This window comes from Phalacrocorax aristotelis, chromosome 4 (assembly GCF_949628215.1).
Source record: "Phalacrocorax aristotelis chromosome 4, bGulAri2.1, whole genome shotgun sequence".
Classification (NCBI taxonomy): domain Eukaryota; kingdom Metazoa; phylum Chordata; class Aves; order Suliformes; family Phalacrocoracidae; genus Phalacrocorax; species Phalacrocorax aristotelis.
In genome coordinates, this window is record NC_134279.1 from 48,726,052 (window position 1) to 48,748,254 (window position 22,203).

The 22,203-nt window shown below is 37.1% G+C and overlaps 1 protein-coding gene across 3 annotated transcripts; it reads left to right on the forward strand.

Annotated features, from left to right (window-relative positions):
* The first annotated feature begins 3,033 nt into the window (after window positions 1-3,033).
* On the forward strand, window positions 3,034-21,146 carry LOC142056477 (coagulation factor XI-like). Of its 3 annotated transcripts, XM_075091325.1 has the most exons (16): window positions 3,034-3,145; window positions 3,256-3,301; window positions 3,876-3,934; window positions 6,702-6,864; window positions 7,564-7,670; window positions 9,233-9,392; window positions 9,970-10,079; window positions 13,283-13,442; window positions 14,228-14,337; window positions 14,426-14,585; window positions 14,714-14,829; window positions 15,227-15,401; window positions 17,280-17,455; window positions 17,763-17,858; window positions 19,198-19,337; window positions 20,775-21,144. In XM_075091325.1, the coding sequence occupies exons 2-16, from the start codon at window positions 3,294-3,296 to the stop codon at window positions 20,928-20,930; spliced, it is 1,896 nt and encodes a 631-aa protein (XP_074947426.1). In that variant the 5' UTR covers window positions 3,034-3,145; window positions 3,256-3,293; the 3' UTR covers window positions 20,931-21,144. The 3 variants fall into 3 exon arrangements, 2 of the variants coding, with proteins under 2 accessions (XP_074947426.1, XP_074947425.1); XR_012660359.1 differs by lacking the exons at window positions 3,034-3,145; window positions 17,280-17,455 and having other exon boundaries at window positions 3,217-3,301; window positions 20,775-21,146; XM_075091324.1 differs by lacking the exons at window positions 3,034-3,145; window positions 3,876-3,934 and having other exon boundaries at window positions 3,243-3,301.
* The last annotated feature ends 1,057 nt before the right edge of the window (window positions 21,147-22,203 follow it).

Sequence of the window (22,203 nt, forward strand, 5' to 3'; positions counted from 1 at the left end):
TGGCAGGTGTCTCATCACAGAGACTAAATCCTCTCCCATGTTGAAGCTGCTTTTTGAATAGAGTTGGCATAAGAAATGTTGGATTTTGTTTTGGCAGGCAGAATAAGACCTAAATCAGGCTAGAGTAGTGTCCAGTCATTCATTTCCTGAGGTGAAACAATTCAGTGATTCCCGCCACCTTTGCGGATGAATGACATTTTGCATAAATCACAGTGGAAATCAGCAGAAAGCAGTATCAAGCTAGTAGGCAATTGCACTGCCAGGGAGATTCCATCTTAAATAATTTGCTGACAGCTTAGGCTGAAGCAGGTTTTTTGTTTTGTTTTTTTTTGTTTTCTTTTATTTAAATATCAATTCAAAATGAAACAATCAAAACAGAAGCAAGAACTCCATTTCAGATGATTCATCTAAATTTTGTACTTGTATTGTCAAAAATGTTTGCATTTTATCAAAATGTTTTGATGAGCTCTTCATTTAATCCTGCCATCTGAATTACTAAATCTTAATTACAATATCCTGATTTGGTTGCCAGAATATTACTGATAGCTAAATGAATACGATGAGGGAATTCAGACAACAGTAACCTTGCATGTAGAGCCTTTATGTGCCTAAGGAGTGTTAGGTGGCATTGGTATTCTCTGCACTTTGAATTTCTAGCTCTTCTCCTAGTTTAAATCATGTAATCTCTTCGGATTTCAGTGAAGCTCAGTAAACTGATACCAGCTGAGAATTTGTCTCAGCATATTTTATAATTTGTTGTATAAGTAATATGTCCTATAATATAATAAACAATTCATTCAGGACCATAGAGTTCGTACACATTCTTTGTACAGAAATACAGTTCTGTCGAATTGAGTAACAGTGCAGCAGTGTAAACGGGAGCATTTGTCATGTGAGTAGCAGGCCCACTTGAAAGGGAATGCATTTATTTTCCAGAGTGAGCATGCTCATTATAATTCTCTTTGAATAGCATTTCTGCCTTATTTCTCAGCTTCACCATCAATTCCAATTGATTTTGGATATCCTATATGGATAAATATATATGTATAATATATGATTTATAATGGATAAAAATGCATAACTAGATATCTATATACCCCTGTAGATATGGATAATGCCTATAGATGTAGTTAAAATGATGTATTCTTTTGGAAGGAGTGTGATATCTAAACTTGAGAACTGCTGAATTTTTTTTCCACAAGTTTGCTTATGAAACCAACAGCCGTCACCCAAAGATTCCTTTTCCTGAGATGAATTTCTAAAATAGAGATAATGGATTATAGAAATTACGTCTTACAGAAGCTGCTGATGAATGGGTATGACTGCATATTGTATCACGAGACACATGGTCTTGGTGAAATTCATGATGACTCTGCCCTGGTTTTTCTGCCGATTGGAACTGTATACCTTATTTTTCCAAAAGTGTGGGGTTGGAGATTTTTGGGGCTTGTTTTGTTTTTTAGTTAGACAGTAATGAACTGGTATAACACTGCCTAATATCTGAGCTGGAAAGCCCAGATAAGAAATGAAAAGTGAAAAAACTTAAAAGTCCTTGGAAAGGAGTTCTGATACCTTTGTGCCACCAAGTGAAATGTGCGTGCACACACACAAAGAATTATTTTAATTGAATACTAGTGCAGGTTGAGCAATGCAAAAACTTGTAAGTTCAGCTTGTTTTGTTTATCAAAATTCAGATGCATGGTAGGTTTTGTGACTACTTGCAGCATTATGAAAATTCTGTAATTTGAAGTAAAGGTGATAATTTTTCCAGAGGTGTAAAAGATTATCATTTTATCGATGAGAAAAGAGAGACTAAGAGACATACGTGTGGCTACACAGGAAGGCTTCAGTGGCGTTGGCTGGAGGTGATGTGCTGTACTTTCCCAGAGCTGTACTCCCCGGATACCTCTACACCCCGTGGCCATTGGAAAATCTCCTCTTCTGAGCTGAAGGTCAGAGCTGTACAGGCATCTTAGTCTCAAAACACTTCATGTTACAGGAATAAACCATCAATGTGTTTTGCAGTAAAGCCTTCTAGCACTCTCCCTTGGTGCTGTTAGACACTTAGGAGAGAACACATAAAAATAAAAGCTGCCATTCTGAAAACATTTGAGTCCTCTCCTACAAGTATGTCAGGGCAAAGCAAATTAATACACGGGGGAGTATGAAGACTTTCTTTCAGGCAGTTCTTCCTCTGTAAGGAGGAGGTGGAGACCTTGCTGGCCCGTAAGTCACAGAGAAGTCATTTCAGTCATCGGGATGTTCAAAAGGGTCACAGCTGGGTGAAATGTTTTGGTCTAGATATTTTTTGAGTAAAGCATATGTATTTGTTTTCCCAGCATATTCAGTCTAAAAGAAATGAGGTAAAAAGAGTGGGGAGGAGGGAAGAGTTGTCCCTTCAAAAATTTCACGATGAAATAAAACCTTTTTTTTTAAGATTTGAAATAATTTTTTTGGTTTGAAATTTATTTTGATGTAGTTACACATGTTAAAAAGAATTGTAGAAATCAAAATAAGTTATTCAAATCAGCTATAAATTAAGTTTGTCTTGTTACATATCATATATCTGCAAACAGGTTTGTTTTTTTTTCTGGCTTCTGGCAATTTGAAGACACTCTTAGTTGTATCTAACAACAAAATAGGAGTGTAGAAAGGACCACAGTAAAACTACTTGGAAGATGTGGACAGGATAATTTCTGCAGAGTATTGAAAAGGAGGAATAAGAACTTGAACAGATGTTAAAGAAAACAGAGCACAGAATACATGGTTGAAGAATATAGCGGTATCTATTTGCCAAGGGCATGCCTCAAGAAAATGGTGTAATAGTAAGAAAACATAGATGCTGATTCTGTTCTCAGTTACAGTAGTTTCCTATTGGTGTAATTTACTTGGGTCTGAGTCACTAGTTTTACTGGTTTCACGTGGATTTCTCCCCCACCCTGGCTCAGGATTTACTCTTGAGATGAATCTCATTCCCTGTTTATGTAGGTCCTTGTGCTAGTAGCAGATACTCTGGCTGTTCTGAACCAGGGACTTGCCTTTTATTTTAAAATATCATTGAGAGGCAGATGCTCAGCTGGTGTAAAACCTGGACATCGGTTTCAGTGTGGTCTGGATGGGCTATGCTCTGACAATGTGGCTGAAGGTCAGTAACAATATTGACAGAAAGAGCACCCATTCAAAGTAAATATTAAAGATAAGTTAGCATTGCAGGCACAGCAATATTTAGCATAAACTGTTGATTTTGTTTTTCAGTAGACCATAAACCTTATCCATTCATCCGGACATACTCTATGTTCAGGTACGTCATCATTATTGCAACTGATATTCAGTGAAATGTTTTCATAGCAAAAAGACAGTGTATGTTGATCTATTTATGCGTTGCGTTGTGAGGTTAACTTATTTGAATCTTTCACAGCTTAAGTTGTAGCATGTGAAAAAAAAAAAAAGGTTTAAAATCCATATAAGTATACCAGAAGCAGTGAGTGCAAGTTATTTGTTTGGTACGTTGATAATTGTATCCACTTAACTACCAGGATAGGATCGGGATTAATAATGACATTTTGATGGAATATTGCTCCCAGTCTAAGCAAGAATAAATATTCTGCTGTAAAATGAAGCAGAGGTTCTCTAAGTACTTATAGTCTTTATTGCTTCTTGCAAACGTAAGTAAAGGGAAAACCATTGTTGTTATTTTATGTTACTTTATGTATGCCATAATTGCATATCACAGCTGTAATTTTGTAATTCTCAACGTCATTTTGAATTAGTGGTGTAACAGTAGAAGTGTAAATCAGTTATATGCCTTGTGATACTTTAGCAAACTAATTACCCTTTATTAAATATATCCTATAAAATGGTTTTGTGTTTTTTAGGATGATTTGGATTTATCAGACTTTTTATTTCGTTATCTTTCTTGCTTCCGTTTACAGTGGTAAGTGAATATATCATTCCTAAGAAAGGCACACAGAGTAATGCAACTCTTCTAGAAGGGGAGATGATTAGTAACTGTAGCCTGGTCCTGAGAGACCCCTCTTTATTCTGCTGGGTTGCACTCACTTAACTTTGGGTAACTCACATAACTCTATTGCCTGACATGGAACTTTCTAACGGGGCTTTACTGACATTGTCCTGCTACCCCCCATGCTGTCACCTCACCCAGCATGCACGGGACCATGCTACGGGCAGTTTTCTCTATCGGACCAAGGCTGCATCCAGCTTGTAACCGTGAAATCAGTGTGGCATTCAGTGTCCTACACCCAACAGCAAGGTTAGCAGCTTTAGCAGCAGCTTAGGAAGGGAACCCTTTGCACTTGATGGTGGGTCCAGGAAGAGGAGCGGTGGCCTGTGTGTGCTTCTCAGCTGGCTTTGCTCTAACCTGGTTCCCCCCCCAGTGCAAATTAGAGCTCTCTAAAGCTTGCAGTAATGTGTGCTGGCTGCTGGAGGCTGTGTCCGGCAGGGCTGGTGTAAGCTGGCTGCCTCTTCCCGTTTCCCCAGGTGCTGCCCGCGGGGTAGGAGGCAGGACTGACTGTCATGGTGCAGGAGCTGCTCAGCCCAGCAGCCTCGCTGGGGGCCAGCAGCTGAGCCTCAGACACAACATCCTTTTTTAAAAAAAAAAAAACAAACAAACCCCACCAACCTTCAGTCTTATTCACATATTGCCTTTGCGTGAAATTACTGATTTTAAAAGTATCTGTGTAACACCTACGTACCATCATGCTTGAAAGACTAAGTGTGAATAACTCCAGAACCAATTGTTTTATTGTAAATTTTTTTTAGAGTTCTCTTATACACAATTACTAGCTTTTCAGTGTACGTTTTTCAATGTCAGACTGTTAATGATTTACCTTGTTTAGTTAGCGAAAGCCAAACTACAAAAATTGCATTGCGTTTCCCTGAAGTTCCCTGTGCCGATAAATTATAACTAAAACCTAACAGCGGTTTACGTTCAGTAATGTATTAACAGTTTTCTCAGAGGACAGTTAGGTAACTCAGCTTTGTAGCAAAATCTGTTTGATAAATGTAGTATTATTTAAAGTAATGTTTTACATGGATTGAAATGTTAGCAAAACTAAAATCTTGGAACATTCCTGAGGCCTAGGAAACATATTTTTATTAAAGTATTCAAAACTGGCATAGTTTTATATGGTACATAGTTTTACAGCATAAAAAACTTTTTGTGTGTGTGAATTTACACTAAAAGAAGGTAAATAAGAAAGAAAATATCTGATACAGCGAATAATTGTAACATTCTTTTCCTTTGGCTTTTTAGAATTTGCTGAGAATATTCTAAGTAATAGAAAATGCTTTTCTGTTAATGACAAAGCTGGGCCGAGAAACTCTACTGAGAATAATAAGTACCAATTTTTAGAGAAAGATCTTGAAAGTATATATACCAGAAAATTTGGCTGTCTATAAAGTACAGATTTTGTATTAAGAAGTAATTAACATTTAAAAGATATTAGAATATCCTGCAAATACGTCTAGCAATTCCTTACTTTCCCCTTTTTTGGGTAAATTATATATTTCACTCATGTGCAAGAAACATAGAATTACCTAAATATATTTTATAATTACATTAACAAATAAAATCTACTTGTAATATTTTAAAACTGTAATATCCAATATGATAGTTCAATTACTTTTAATTTTAAATAGCTTTTGATACAGTACGATAGCTCTATAGTAACAGATTAAGCAGCTAGATAAAATGTTTTTCAGTTGGATTTCCTCCCATTCTGTAAAAATACAGTATGTTCTCTTTATCTTTTAGCTAAGAAAAAGCAGTTTTGTTGTTACAGGGATAAAAATCCACATATTTGCCGATTTGCTATCTCTTTGGAGGGCAAAATACAAGAAGAGAGTGGGCTTTTCTGCAAAGCCAACCCTCTTGTGTGTTTTAAGATGGAGATCTTACAAATGCCTTCATTCTGAAAGATGGGAACAGGTCGCTGCTTAGGTATCTTCATTGCACAGCTCTGCAGTGTGAGTGGGTTTCATTACAGACTTCAATATGGGGTTGGTAATTCCTGCAGATGCAAGACGGTAGTTGAGCTCATTTATTTTTTTTTTTTATATAGTTCCCTAGACATTACTCCCGTAACAGTATTTTCATCATTGTAAAGCAAGTCAGAGGGGGTTCAAGGTGGAGTGTGAGGTAGCAGAAGGTTTGTAAAACACCGTGAGCTGTTGAAGCGCACAGTGGCACCACCTGCGACTCTGTCCTCAGAGTATCCTTAAACAAAATAGGACTGCCTTCACATACAACTTTCTAACTCTTTTTGGTGTCTGCACTTTCTTCTCCTGGTTTTTCCTTTAATGGTGCTCCATACTAGTCTCTCGGAAGATGCTCCTGCTGCTCCTGAGAACTGCCATGAGAAGGTCCTTTCCCTCTCTGCATGCAGATCTGCCTTGTGGCCCACCCTGCTGCTTGGGCTTCCACCTCGGTTCAAGCTGCCCTGCTTCTGCATGGGGTATGAGTCAGGGAATGGGGGGAGATGCCACAGAGAGTTTTATTTCTACTGGAGAGCAAAGACAAGAGTCTCGGAGGAACTGTGCCATTCATCCCCCCCCGCCCCGCTAAAGGGCTGTCTTAATAAAGCAAGGTCAATGACAAAGAGGAGCAGTGGCTTCACCCTCTCCCAGTGAACTGTGCGTGCTCCCATCTCTAATAATTTATGCATTTTGTTATTCTGTATCAGAATGTATGACTCAGTTCTATGAAAATACATACTTCCAAGGAGGAGACATCGCTACGTTTTTTACACCAAGTGCCAATTACTGCCAAGTAGTGTGTACTTACCATCCTACCTGTCTGCTCTTCACCTATTTGCCAGAAGCATGGACTAAAGATCCTGCAAACAGGTAAAATGTTCATGTGGCTTTTGCTGGTCTCCTGTGATAATTTTAGGAACTTGGTAACATTTTGACAGAACATAGGCACACGGCTAAAGCTACAGGGTTGCCATAGAAGACAATGTCATGTATCTTTAAGACTGGTGATCTAAATCACAGAATCACAGATTGGAAAGGACCTCAGGGATCATCTAGTCCAACCTCTCTAGGAAGAGCACAATCTAGACACGATGGCCCAGAACCCTGTCCAGCCGAATCTTAAAGGTGTCCAATGTGGCCAAGCACAGTTTTGTCTGTTGAGGGACAATGTGAAAAATTTCACATCTCCAATGGTTCCCTTTACTGTCCCTCACTTTCACCCTAAAACATGCTCTTCAGCATATTTTTCTCACAGTGCAGGACTTCAGCATCCTGAGAGGATGATGTTGTCTTCCCTCTCTATGCTCAGTGCGTTTCTGCCCTCCAAACCCTGGGTTCTGCTTCTCGCTTTAATGAGGCCTCTTGGAGCTCCCACATACACTGAGTAATCTCATCTGCCACCAGTGCCAACAAAGCAGATAGAGCTCTACCTATCTTTATCCAAACTGCACTTGTTTTCTCAATTGTGGTGTTGAGGCATATTGGACAGCCTGCATTTCACCTGAGAAACAGTTATGAAAGTCTGTTTTGTACTGCAAAAGCTGTGAATTGCTGCATTTCAAAACACAGGTTTTCCTGCTACTTAAAAGACAGTGATACAGAAATGCTGCCAAAAGTGGATATGGAAGGAGCTATCTCTGGACATTCCTTAAAACAGTGTAACATCCAAATTAGTGGTAAGATACGGTTATTCACTTGTATGCATTTTATGCTCTGTATCATGTAGCAGATGTTAGAAAATTAGCATGTTGAAAACAGGAATAGCATCAGGGAAGCAGCCAAGCAAGGTTTTGTATGTTCTTTGCCAGATCGTTTTCAAACACAGCTTACAAAATCTTCACCCTTCAGCCCCAACTATCCGCCACCAAGGCTCTCCAGATGAGATAACAGGGAAGTTACGCTCCTGCTGTCACTGTTTCATTTGCTAGAGTCAGATTGGGAGCACTTGCTTTTAACTGGTAGCTGCAGTTCTAAAGATTAATTTACTGCTACAATTCCACTCCAGCAAGCTGCTCATGCAGCATGTGTGACCCTGATTTAATACTTTGTAGAGCAGATGCCCAGCAAAGCAGAAGTGCAAGGTGACAAAATGATGTTGCTACCTTCATGATTCTGTGCAATAATTTATTAGCAGCTCCATCTTTTAGTGTATGTGTGCTATGCACAGAGTCTTAGCGTCAGCATGCCATACTGTGAGTTATCAGCAGGCATAGTTAAAGCCTATCAAATGTGTTTTAAGTATGTTTTAAACTTGTATCGTCATAATGATGTCATTAAGAAGAGATCAGCTTTAAATGTAGCATGGCACTGCAGAAAAACAGAATAAGGAAGAATATATTTATTCACCTAAGGCCATCCTGACTCTAAGGCCAAATAGTGTCTTATGCATGTCAGGCTAATTTTTTAGTTTTATTGGTATAGCACCTCAATATGCCAGAGCTAAATGGGTCTTACTTTATGCAAGTTCACCATTGAAGCTACTGACAAATCAGTTGTACTTGCTTTTGCTTGCCACTTGTCTTTCAGAGCAGTCAGGACTTTTAAAAGCCCTTTACTGCCAATATCCTGTTGCATTTATATATCTGAGTCAGTGGGATGTTATTCTTTATGCTACATAGACTAATTGATATCACTGGGGTTACTCTAGAATCAGACTAATGTCAGTAAAATGAAAATCTAGCCATATATATTTAAAAACCCCACCAATAGTTGGTTGTTCTGTGAAGAGACCTTACTATGAGGCAAGACCTGCATCCTGCATGGGGGGAAGCTATTTCAAACCCCACAGTCCCAATTTTCCATCTGTGGAGTGTAAATTAAATCTTCTGACTCAAATGGGAGGTGTCTGTTGCTTATGAGGACAGAATTTGCCTTTTAAATGGCTTTATAATTTGGAAATGGGAAAGTACTTTCCAGTATTAATCCTGAGTTCTTACTCTGATTAGTGTCATCATGGTCTCAGCCGTAGTGGTTAGAGCTCCTCTCTCATGTAGGCAGAGGCGCTGTCAAAATCTGCCTGTTTTTTCCTTTGTCATGTGGTATTATACTATACCTAAACGTCCGATTTTGTTACTAGAAGAATGTATGAAATATGATGTAATTGAAGTGAGCATGGGATGTGGAATCTGGATTATGAGGGCGGTGGCTTACAAACTGCTATCTTTTGGGCAGTTTGGGGTGCAGGGTGGGGAAAAGAATAGAAGCATGTTTCCAGAACTTGGTCTCTCTTGTTTCACAGCTTGCAGCCAAGACATCCACATAGGACTGGATATGGTTGGGAAAATTCATGATGTTGCTATGGCTGACAGCTATCAACAGTGTCAAAAAAGATGTACCAATGACAACCATTGTCATTTCTTTACATATGCCTCAGAAACATTTCACAATGCAAGCTTTCGGTAAATACAGGTTTGATCTCTTTCCTTGGACAGCACTGTGCTTTAGTAGAGTAAATCCCAGAGAAGTCTAAGGTATGAGAAGCTATTCAAGGAAATAATTTTTCATTGACATCTTGTGCTTGCTATTTTTATTCAAACTTACAGATAGGAAAACGTCTGTAGTAAATTAGCTTTCATTTGTCCATTGGTGAGAAAGATAAACTTAACTATCACAGTGCTGAAAGAATTAAAATCCTCTGGAGATACTGAAATGCAGATTATATTGGTAGGTCTGCATCATTATTGCTCTGTTAAATCTTGCTCGCTTATTGCTCTGAAAATAGCATCATCAGAGCAGCCAGAGAAATTCTTTCATTTTTATCAGGCCTATTTCTGAGCTGTTAATCTGATCAATTTTACAAGTTAAACATTGCTCAGGTAGCTCTGTTCCTCTTTTGAAGATTGTTCTGGAGATTGGAGGTTGCTCTGGCCTCTGGCCAAAACATGCACGTGGGAGGAATTGAGGGGCCAGGAGGATGGCGTAGACCAAGGTTGATGACCTGTTGTCTTACCACTTTCTTTATTCTTTGTTACCCAGTAAAAAATGCTTCTTGAAACATACCAGTGTAGGAACTCCAACCACCATAAAGGTGCTCAATGAAGTTGTGTCTGGATTCTCTTTAAAGCCATGCCAGCTTTCTGAAACAGGTAACTATTTAAAATATCTGATTCAGTTTAGTTTTAAGGGTTATGGATGATAATGTGCAGTCTATCTCTGACATGTATGAATGCTTCATTATGTAAAATCTAATATAAACTTATCCTTGCAAATATAGTTAGCATGCTCAGGCACAAAGGAGGTTCAGATCTTTTTAATTTTTCCATTTTATCATTCGTCTTACAAAAGCAGTTGCCTGCTTTGAAGATCTAAAGAATTCTTTCATAAGATTAGCTTGATGAAATTGCATGTTATCTTTGTACCATGGATACAAAAATGAAAGATAAGATCCCATCGAAGTCAAAGATCAGGAGGAATATAAAGCTTTCTAAATTCTCTTTGTATGCAGTGTATGCACTTAGAAATTTTTACTGAAGACATGCAGCTTTCTAATACAACTGGCTAATACGAAGGGATGTATTCTGTGTTTTGTGGGTGATTTGTGATGAAAGCAGTGGCTGTGTTGTTACTGCAATGAGTACTCAGGCAAAACTCTCAAGTGCAAGATCAAACAGTTGAAATGTCTTTCACTTTTTTTTTTGTTTTTCTTTTTTTAAGTCTACCTCCATCTTGTCTAACTGTCTAATTTCTCGTCTTAAAAGTGATGACATTCTTCTGCTTCCGTATAGCCTTCTTTGAGCTCACAGCTCATAGTCTACTTTTCCCACAGAATTCACATTTTGTGGAGGCTCTGCATCTTTTTTTCTATATCGATATGTTTTCTTCAGACTCTGCTAGTCCTACTGTAGGAATAATCCTTGGAAAGTATTGAAAAAGTAGTTTTGTTCTTACCTTTACAATGAAGACACTTAAGGAAAATTAAATGCGAAGAATAAAAAAAAGGAAGAAAAAGTTTTGTAAAGAGAAGAAAACAATGTAGCTATTCCTTCACTATGTGTATGAGAGAGAATGGAGGAAAGAAATTTTTTTCCCCAAACCCTTGCATTAAGATATACCAGTAAATCACGTATTCATGATCAGAAGAAAAATCACAGTACTTAGGGGAGGGTCCTGCCCACAGACTTTGAGAAGAATTGGGGGACTGTAGCATATGTGCACACAATGTGATTTTAAGTTAAGAAAAAGAAAAGCCATTTGAGACTTTCTCAAAGACATTTATGGTTTATGACAGTGATGACATGACAGTAATGATCCATCACAAATTAAATCAGAATTTCTGAAAGCACGTGAAGATCAACTTTGTTCCTACCTGTATTTCCTTGCTTTCTGTGTCTTGCAAGAAAGGCAAGAGGAGAGAGAGAGAAGAAACTAAATATGTGATCATAGAAGCTTAGACAGTACTATTGGATCAAGTGGTGATCTAAGGAGGTCATCTGTCCTAATCCAAGACAGATCAGCTATACCGGTCCAGACAGAGATTTGTCAAATGTAGTCATAAAATCTCAATACCACCTTCTGCCTTGCTGTGTTGTAAATATCTGAAATGGGTTTATCTGAATATTTGTTCTAGTTTTTTGTCTGTCTTTAGGCTGACTAGTCCTACCTTGTATATGTTCCAGTGTCATAATTCTACAAATAGATACCTGCCCTTTCAAAGCTTTTGGAATCACGCAACCCTCTGTAAACAACAAAAGCTAAATTGTACCAAGAAACTTTAAGATTGTTTCAGTTAGATTCTAAGACCACTGAAATTATCAACATTATGGGATTGCTGTTTCCTGTTCTACTGTGCCCTCTTCACTCTGCTCAGTAACGCTGACAGTGTTGACCATCTAACTGCAGTTTGTTTTCATGAAGAAGCAGGGAGGGAAGCCTTTCTTTTGTCCTTTGCCATTAGCTTTCCTTCTCCCCTGAGCAGAACCTGAGCTCTTTCCTTAATGCTAATTGAATAATACTGCATATTTTTCTTTTAGGAGTTTGTTCCTTCCTATCTGGCCTTCCATTTTGTGCCTTTGCCTTTCTGATTTTGTCCTTATGCACACATGCTATTACAAATCCATAGCAATTTGTCTGTATTTCTTCCTTTTGCAAAATATCCTCTTTGACATCATTGAATATTGAGCAAAAGATCACTGAACATGATCGAGATTGTGGGTAAGCTTCCCTAAACTTCCAAATCTACATTTGTGCTTTAAATATAATTTTCTTTAGAAACTGTCAATTCTCCTGAACTCTATTCCCCTTAACGTGGGATCTTACCTACTAATTGTCAGAGTTAATTGTCCATTATTTTGTATCTCCTGATTTTCTTTTCTGTTCTTGTTGTGTAATTACTGTCCTGTATTGTCCTTTCATGCTTATGTTATTGAAAACCTCATCAAATTAACAGGAGTCACATTAAGCTCTACCTCTCCCTTTTACTGTTTTTCCCTTTCTGTAGTAAGATGTTCCCAGTATGTTTCTATAACTCATTGGGTAGTGTCAACTTGGCTACTATACTTTCTCAACAGCTGAAGTTCTCTGCTGCCACCAAATCCAGTGTTTTGGATCATTTCACTGGTTTTACTGTCTTTATAGCTTGATAGTTTCAAGAAACATCCTCCATGCTGGTGCTTCCTTTTTAACTATTTTATTGTTGCACTGGGATTTTAACTAGGACTTCAAGTATATCTTTGGAGAAGGCAACTTGTTCTTTGCTTTCTAAACATAATAGTACTTCCTGTAACTTACATATCCATAGTCTGGTTGTGTGAATTATTCTGCCAAGCCTCTGTTATGTTATTTTGGTCATGTCAGAGGGCAGCCTGTACATTACTCTTGCTTATTCTGCCTACTTTTCAAATAGCATTTCATAAAGTGTCAAGAGAATACTCCTGTTATTTTTCTTCTAGTCTTCCAATGATCCTCTTAGATATACCCATTCCCTTAATTATTTTAGGGTTTGCCTAGATTACCATGATTTATTCCTAACTGTGGATTTGTGTGCTGATCTCCACTGTTCCTGATTTAAAGCCTTCCCTATTAGATTAACAAATCTGTATTCTAACATGTCATTTCTCCTCTTCTTTATATGAACCTTATATCTGCTCAGTAGTCCGCTCCATTAGTTTACACACTGAAAAATGTTCTTGAGAAAATGTTTTTTGTTAAAATGTTGTTATCTTTCCAGCTTTCCAGTCACAAAGGAAAGAAAATGGAAATAAGGATAGAAATGAATAAAATGTAAACCTTGATATTCTGATGGCATAATAAATTCTTTGGAATTTTGATATTCTGTTCTTGTTTTGTACAGATTGTCAAATGGACATTTTTGAAGATCAAGAATTTTCAGGAATGAATATTACAACTTTTTTCACTCCTGATGTCTCCGTCTGCCAAACTATTTGTACATATTTTCCAAAGTGTTTGTTCTTTACATTCTTTACCAGGGAATGGCAAATAGAATCTGAAAGGTGAATATGACAACTAGAATTCTCGAAGTAGATTATTATTTTTTTTTTTTAAAAGCACACAGTCTTTTTTTCATCACTATTTTCTTACACTTAAGGAAATTTTTAAAAGGTTATTTTCAGTAAAGCACAGCTTTTTATGTTTGTATTTGTATGTTTATAATTTCCTGTGGGCATTTCATCTGTCCTACAGTGCAGTCAGGGGTTTTGCTGCTGCCTATCTGGTGTTAATCTGAAGGGAGTTACATACATCAAAGAGACAGTAAGCCTCCAGATTGCTTCAATGACTTAAAGCTGAACTTTATGAAATTATCAAAAGAGTAATCTGGTTTATTAGCAGTATTAAGTTATTTACTTGAAAAGATTTTCGATAAAGGTAACAGGTTTAAAAATATTGCTATTGAGCTTCCTTCTTTCATACTTAGTAGTGAGAATAGTTAAAAATCTACATTCCACACAAAACAGAAGAATTAAGTTTCAAAGGAATTTCAGGGAGAAGCAAAGCTGAGATGTTATATATCTGCTAAAGTAACTTCTTCTATGTATATCTAAATACTGTACAACTTTTAGTAGTACAGTCATATGCCATTTCACAGAACTACAAAAGCTCTCTCAATTTGGTGTGAACAGGTGAACTTAATGAATGTATTTTCATATGAAATAATTGTAATGATAGAGACTTGAGAGAAGAAACACATTTAAGAATGAAACTTCCCTTACCAGTACCTTAACAATTGATTTTAGAATGTGAGAACACATTTCGTTATTGTAAAAAATTTTCATTTTAGAAATATTTGCCTTCTGAAGACATCAACAAGTGGGATACCAGAGGCACTTACGTCACGAGAAAATGCTGTATCAGGCTTTGGTCTCTTAAATTGCAGAAGATCTTTTCCTGGTAAAGAATAAATTATAATAAAAATACTAATTTTGAATTGATCAAGTTAATAGACTTTCTGATACTTGGAATGCACTCATTCTTACAGCCTGCAATTCTCGCACTTACATGCATATGAATTTTTTGGGAGACGAACTCAATGTCACTTATACTAAAGGACACAGAGCCTGTCAGCAGGTTTGCACGGATGTGATCCGCTGCCAATTTTTTACCTACTTTCCCCTCCAAGATTCATGCAATGAGGAAAGGTGAGATATATTTTTTAAACAGTTCAAAGACTGCTGGAATAATCACTTTGCAGACTTGGTGAGGGGGTATTGTATGTGTTCTGCATAAAAAATGTACAAACTGAATCTTTGCATTGATTCATTGGCAGAAAGTGTGAGTGTCACCTAAGAATGTCCTCGAATGGATCCCCAGTGGAAATAGTACATGGGCCAGGAAGGATCTCTGGATACTCCCTGAGATTGTGTAAAAAAAAAGCCAGTACTGGTAAGTAAAACTTTTTTCATGTAAAAGGGACGATACTTAACTGATTTCGGTACAGGAAGCGAAAACCTCCATGTTTTTTGGTTTTGGTTTTTAGTTGTTTTTTATTTTTTTAATTGGTTGCATTGTCCCAGTGGGACGCTGTGTGAAGTTAAACTGTTCAGGAAAAGTGAAGTCGGCTGGGTCTGCAGGTTATAAACACCAACAGTAGCACTGTGAGCTTGGTTTTTAATAAACTTTATGACCATAAATCATAAAGGGATTAGAATGCATCATGTATCACCTTTTTTTTTTTTTGCAACAGGTGGGTCCCTATTCAGGGATCAGCAGTACTATCATCTTAATTTTTCATTGTTGAGTGCAAATTATCTTTAAGCACAATTTAAAATTATTTCTGTAGTGTGTATGCAGCATTCTGCAAGAACTATTAGGATCGTTGGAGGGACAGATGCTTCCCCTGGTGAATGGCCATGGCAAGTCAGCTTGCATGTGAAGTTGTCTCGTCAGAGACACCTCTGCGGGGGCTCTATCATCAGCAACCGGTGGATTCTTACAGCTGCTCACTGCGTCATGAGGTGAGGCCTAAATGTAACTGTACAAATAAACCCCAAAATTTCATCCAGCGTGTTAGATAAGTTGAGACCTACCTTTCAGAAAAATAAAAATGAGGACTAGAATAAAATAAACTGTTTCAGTGTAATCAAAAGGTGAACTTCTAAGGTAGACTATTCATATCCTTAACTTAAACGGAACTCCATACTTTGTCCGTTTGTAACATAGTATTGTGCTACTGATGCTAAATTATTTTAATGCATCTAGAAGATGAAATTCTAAAGCAAACACCAGATGCCTACAGAAAGTTAGATATTCTCATGCGATACAAGCCTCTTCTTACTGTAATACTTCATCATCTATCTAGGAAAAATCTGTTGTTAGGTTACTCCATTTCATAAACTTCAAATGACTTTTCTCAGAGCTTTCTCCACGGCACTTAAGAAATGGTACTAATCTGATAGCTTCAGCAGCAGGGTGCTCAGCAAGACAACTTATTTGACCAGGACACAAAGCAAATCTCTGTTGGGGTCCAATTAGGCTGCTTTCTGGTACCTGAGCTACCTGTCTCTGCATTACATGAAACACACAGATCCCAATTTTCCTGGTTTTCCTTTAACAGCTTTTTTCCCAAATTCTATCAATCAGTCAATTAATACCCTATTTTTAAAGCAGATTTCAGCTGTAAGAGCAAATTTTAAAGCAGTGAATACCTAAGACATTGCTAATGTGCACTGAGACAAATAGTCTGCATTGTTAATCAAATTGCCATCAGATTTGGGTTATGAAATTACTTGAGGAGCTGATTTAATTGTCAGGCAGGTGTTTAATTTCCTTTCTTAGATTGTTATCACCTGTAAAGCAGGTTATCCTGTCATTTACAGAGTGAAAAGTGTAAGGCTATAATGCAGTCTGGGAGAAAAGGGACAGGTAACAGATGAAATGCATCAAAGAGGATGTTGACCCAGCAATGTGAATCAAAATGAGGCTTTATTACTCATGCGGTGTTTGTGAGATTGTTTTCACATGGAATAATACTGCCAATATTTTGCCTTCAGTGGCAAACTTTTATAAAGTGGTTAAACTCTCTTAAAAACCCTATATAAAAAATACCATTCTCTACCCCTTATCCAGTGTAGAAGTTACCAGTAATATAAAAGGCAAAGGGAGAAGATATGCTTACAAAATAATAATAATAAAGCTTTGTTAATTAATGCAAGTTTTGACTCTTTGCTGCATGTACCAAAACTTCTACGTTGCCTTAATGGTAGAATATGAAATATGCCCTAAACTTTGAGTAAAGTTGAAATCATAAAGATTAACTGGAACTTTTCATATAGGGCTATGATATTACACTTTCTAATCTATATTTACATGGCTAGTGTCATTTTCCTCACAAATTGGTGCCAGAATAGACTCTGCTTGGATTTATATTCCCAATCCTACTTTCATTACTAGAAAAGCTGTTGTGTTGTAATGAATGGAAGGAATCTCATTTACTACTTCAGGGTTTGCATTAGGCCCCTGAAAATAAAAAATTAAAAAAAAAACTTTAAAAAAAAAAGAAGATAAGAGAAAAAACGAAAATAAAAGAAGGCAGAAGGGGAAGGAGGATGAAGAAGGGCCAGGACAATGACAGTCTGAAGATAAAGGAGAGAGAAAACTGATGCGGGGATGAAAATAGGAATAGGGAGAGGAACAGAAAGAAGAAGTGGAGGGAATGGACAAAATGAACCTTTTTTTTGAGTTTTGAGAGTGTGAAAATAAAAAAAATGGAAAGAATGACCCCAGTGCTGGTCACTGTACACTCAGGAATAACAGAAGATGTCGACATCTGCACAAAAACTCTAAATCAGTGCAAATCTTTTGCCGCAGACTGACTGTTTGTCTTTTTCCCTCAGTCTTGAGAATCCCAACATTTGGCGTGTTTATGCTGGTATTTTAAAACAATCAGAAATAAATGAGGATACGCCCTTCTTCAAAGTGGAAGAGATTATTATTCACCCTCAGTATAAATACGCACAGACTGGATATGACATTGCTTTAATGAAACTTGATAAGCCTATGAATTTTACTGGTATGTAGTGTATTTCAGAGGAATTCTGAAAATGTGCAGGATGACACAGGGCTTGCGTTGGTATGGCAGTGCATGACACCTGGGCTGGCTTCCTTTAATATGCAGTTACTGGGGTTTGAGGAGAATCTTATTCTTTTGGCTTTGAAAAGAAAATGGGTGGCTTTTACTTATGTGACTGGAACAATGTATAGTGTAAGGAACAAAGCATAACATGGAGGCTATCAACAGGGGTCGTGTAGGTGCCTACCAAAGCTTACTGTTGCAGTTGTCTCTGCTGGTCAAACTAATATTTTTAATCATATTTTAGATCTTCAACTACCTATTTGCCTGCCAACAAAAGAAGACGCTAACATATTTTATACCGACTGTTGGGTAATTGGATGGGGTTACAGAAAAGAAAAAGGTATAGATAAATTTTAACAGTGAGTTCTTGTCTTTGCAAAATTCGTGTGGTTAAAAGAACCCACCCATCCCTTTTTATTTAAGAAAAGCCCAAAATGCCCTTCTTTTTTTAAAAAAAATTCTACTATTTTCTTGGCTACCGTTATTGCTATCTGGCCAGCACTGTAATATAACTCTCAGTTAGAATCTAATTCTATTAAGACATCATAAAACATACATGAAAGATGTATGAAATTATCTTTTAATAACTCCATGCTCTGACACAAAAATTAGATTTTATAAATTGATATATTCAGGATTTGAAAATGTAAACTGCGACTTCAAATATATACTGTACAGCCCTCAAATACTTTTCCTTGGATTCTAGCTTAATCTACTGGCAAAATCCAGTATATATCCAGAATGCACACTCCTTTTCATGCTTCCAGCTGAAAAAAGCTAATAGACTTATCACTGAACTGTGAGGTTTTGAGTCCACACATAACTTATGATATTTTTACATTATTATATTCATATGACTTTAGAAATCTGAAACTGAAGTACATTGCTTTCATGATTCTGAAGGTTGATTATAAACAATGCCAATGACTTCTGTGTTTTGATAGTAGTTGATATTTGAACACATCTGATTTCATATGGAGGTAGGCCAAATAGCTGTTAGTTATCGAAGTCTGGTTTTACATGTATTTATTTATATATTTATATGTGTAACATTTGTGTGCATGTATACATATGCACACCTATTTAAACAGTGTCCTTTCCATTATACAACTTCCTTTTTGAAAGTTAGAGTTCAATGTGAAATCTAACAAATTTAGGCAGATATTGTGTCAGCCAATTTCTTCTGTTAATTTCTAAGAAAAAGCTGCTCTCAAGTTCTCTTATTTACTCTATGTGCAAATTTCTCCATCTTATAAAGTACTAGGGCACGGAGCAGTTCAGATTTGGCAACTGGGAGTTTCCAAACCAATTGTAAGACATTACTAAGAAATAATTGTTAATAACACAAATCAATGCTCTTAATGGGAGGACAGGTTCGAAGGGCCAATGTCCTGAAAGCTGTACTCGTACGAGGACTCATTGCAAATTACAAGGGAGTTTTGAAGCTTGCCCAGTCATGAGACATAAAATGTCATTACAAAACCATTCAAATTAGCAGAAATTCACATTGATTACTAACACAAAGAAATAGAAAATCAGTGTCGTGAACATCTAACAACAGTCTAAAAGCAGTGGCCTCCAACTTTGTAATATCACTGTATGAGGATTTCTAGAGTTTAATTTTAACTTTTATTTTGCTAGAAGCAAATATTTGTCTGTTCATACCACCTATTACATAGGTCGTGTACAAGATATTCTTCAGAAGGCTACTGTTCCCCTCATGTCAAAAGAGGAATGCCAGGCAAGGTATCGGAAGCGCAGAATAGGTGACAAAGTGATCTGTGCTGGCTATGATGAAGGTGGAAGGGATGCTTGTAAGGTAATGGAAAGAAGTAGTATCTGGTCATGTATTCCAACCATTTGTTCAAATATATAATTGAATACTGTAACTGTCTTTCGATTGCCATTAGAAAGATACAGTTATCAATAGAGCTGTTGATTAACGTGTCACTTTTGCATGTCAAAAGCACTGAAAATCAAGGTATGTAGAAAATATTTCTTATGTGATGTTGAAATCTTTAGGGATAGTTTCCATGGATAAGAAACTCTGAGTGTGGGTATATATATATCTCATCCATTTAGGGAATAAAACAGTATTCCTTCGGAGTATCAGAAACCCAGAGAGCAAGTATAGTATGTCAAAGCATTTCTCCAATGAAAGCAGATTTCCCTTCTGATGTTTTTATTTCTTGACGTGAAATACAGTGCATGAAAGCTTATTTTAAAGCACCCACTGTGTATAAACCAGAAGGGAGGGTGCTAGCAATGCTATTAAGATGCATGGGGAATGGAAGGCTAAAGACAACCTAACAAGACTTCATTATTAGAATTGAAAATGTCACAACAGCATGAGTTCAGAGAGCCAAATTGTCTGCGCGAGTGTAAACTCATGTACTTCTATTAATTTAAATATTTGGAGTTAATTTATGCAAGAAGCAAATAGTCTGATTAGTAAGATTAAATTCTCTACCAAATACAGTATTTTGACTTTAGGCATTTAACAGTTAACATTTTTACATTAAAATGTTACTGTTACTATGATTGCTATTGAGTAATTAAGAATAAAAATACTTGGAGCTGGGAAGTAATTTTTCCTCTATGCCAATTAAGCTTTCTTTATCTGATACAGTGTACCAGAATGTGGAGATGCTGTTTTATAGAAATAACACGCTTGCTGTTGTCTTAACCACTCATAACAGCTACACTAAAGAACCTTATGTTGAGAAAGATCAGTTAGGAATAGGAAAAGAAAACAGAGAGGTGTTTTATCCTGAGGGGGGGACAGAGTCACTCAAACAAGATAAGCCATGAAGAGTACTGAGGTTTGCATACTAAAACGAGGGTCATAAGGGAAAACATTGGCAAATTTACTGTTTTTCTCACTTGCACATGTAATCTTCAGCAGGTTTTAAATCAGTGTATGTAGATAAATTAAAAAACAAACAAACAAAAACACCAAACCCCCAAAACCCCATAGTTTTGAACCTTCATGAGTAATGGAAATTGTTTGCAGTGACTGGAAAGTATTTAGAAATACTTTCAAATACTTAGCAAATATTTAGAAAAATTTACTAGAAAACCAGAAAACCTGCTTCGGTACTCGGTTAATTAGCCTTAAGTGAAAATGATTGAAATCTAGGCAGTTATGCTGGTGTTAACACTGAATGATGCTGATTTTAATCAAGGCTTTCTTTGAGAGAGAAATACTGACGAGACCTCTTCCTTGCGTGCTCTGTCTTTTTCTCCTGTGACACAGGGAGATTCAGGAGGGCCGCTGTCATGCAGGCACGAGGAAGTGTGGTATCTGGTGGGCATCACCAGCTGGGGCGAAGGGTGTGCTCGTTCCAGGCAGCCGGGTGTCTACACAAAAGTTGCTGAGTATTCAGACTGGATTCTAGAAAAAACTACGTAGTATGAGAGTTGCCTACTGGCTCAAAGCGATGTCGTGGAATAATAACCCTAGGACCAATGTGATGAAGTGTATTAACAGTTTTTAAATTGTGTTTATTGTTAGCCTGGGATGTAGAAGACTTGATTAAAAAAGGAGAAAAGCAGGAATGAATGAACTTTGCCATTACTAAATAAAAAGTCGTAATAAAAATAAACTCTACAGTCACTGATTTGGCAGAAAAAAAATAATATGTCTGAACCATTGATTTATTCTGTCTCTGCTAGCGTAAAATGGGAGTGGATGAGGTTGCAGGGCATGTACGGAGCTGGGAACTGCTTCTGACTTCTGAGGTTTGGACACAGCAAGGGAGATTACCCTCTCTTGTCTGAATTTGGTTGAAATGGGCCAACCAGTTTCCAACTTACTAAAGGGCTTGGGGAAGGGAAGCTGAGGAAGGTAGAAGCCTGCCTATACAGTTGTATAAACGTTGTTTCCGTAGGGCATTAGCCAAAAAAGTTGCAGTACCAGCTGAGAAAACAAAATCAGGATATCAGGGGCCCTGGCGAGTTCTTCAGTATCAGTTTTGCAAGTATGGTAACAGTGCTGTGTTTCACTTATATTATTCTAATTTCTGTGGAAAGTTTTGTGATAAGAACGATAATGGGGGTATACTTCCCTTGAAGCAGAATATCCAGAAAGTGAATAAAAGAATCATCCCCCTTAGATACATCATATACCATTGGTCTTTAGCACAGTATATTTTTATTTTCCAGATCCCTAGCTCTCCTTGATTAAAGAAATAGCTTTCTCTTTCCCCTTTTGCTCCTTTTTTGCTTTTATCCTTTCTCCTTAGTTTGTGTCGTGTAGCAAATGTGTTTTCTGGCCAAAATTGACACTGCTGTGAGAAACAGCAGTCAAAAATCTATTACTTTCTCATAATAAGAGGCAGTATTTCACATTGAATCAGAAAGGAAGGCACAGGACTTAGCATTGTCTTTGCCAGACTTCATGAGCTTGTTTCCTAATCATCTACGTTACCTTAACTGTTGGAAATATGTTCTAGAGGCTACTCATAATTGCTGCACACCCACACTGGATATGTTGTGGAGGTAAACAGCAGGAGTGGCTTTACAAGTAAAGGAGGTAATGAAAATTAGAAATTAAACGTATCAAATTTCTGAGACAAAAAAAAACCAAGCCGCTGAAAGTTACTTCTGCATTTAATTTTTTGATACTTTATTTGCCAGTAACTCTGAGGAAAAATGTAATTCCACAACTCCAAGCTTACAAACAG

What these genes read in the sequence shown, in the direction of transcription:
- LOC142056477 (XM_075091325.1), top strand. An exon ending in TAAGCCTATGAATTTTACTG is followed by an intron (nt 17,456 to 17,762) that starts GTATGTAGTGTA and finishes ATCATATTTTAG; the next exon opens with ATCTTCAACTACCTATTTGC. An exon ending in GGGTTACAGAAAAGAAAAAG is followed by an intron (nt 17,859 to 19,197) that starts GTATAGATAAAT and finishes CCTATTACATAG; the next exon opens with GTCGTGTACAAGATATTCTT.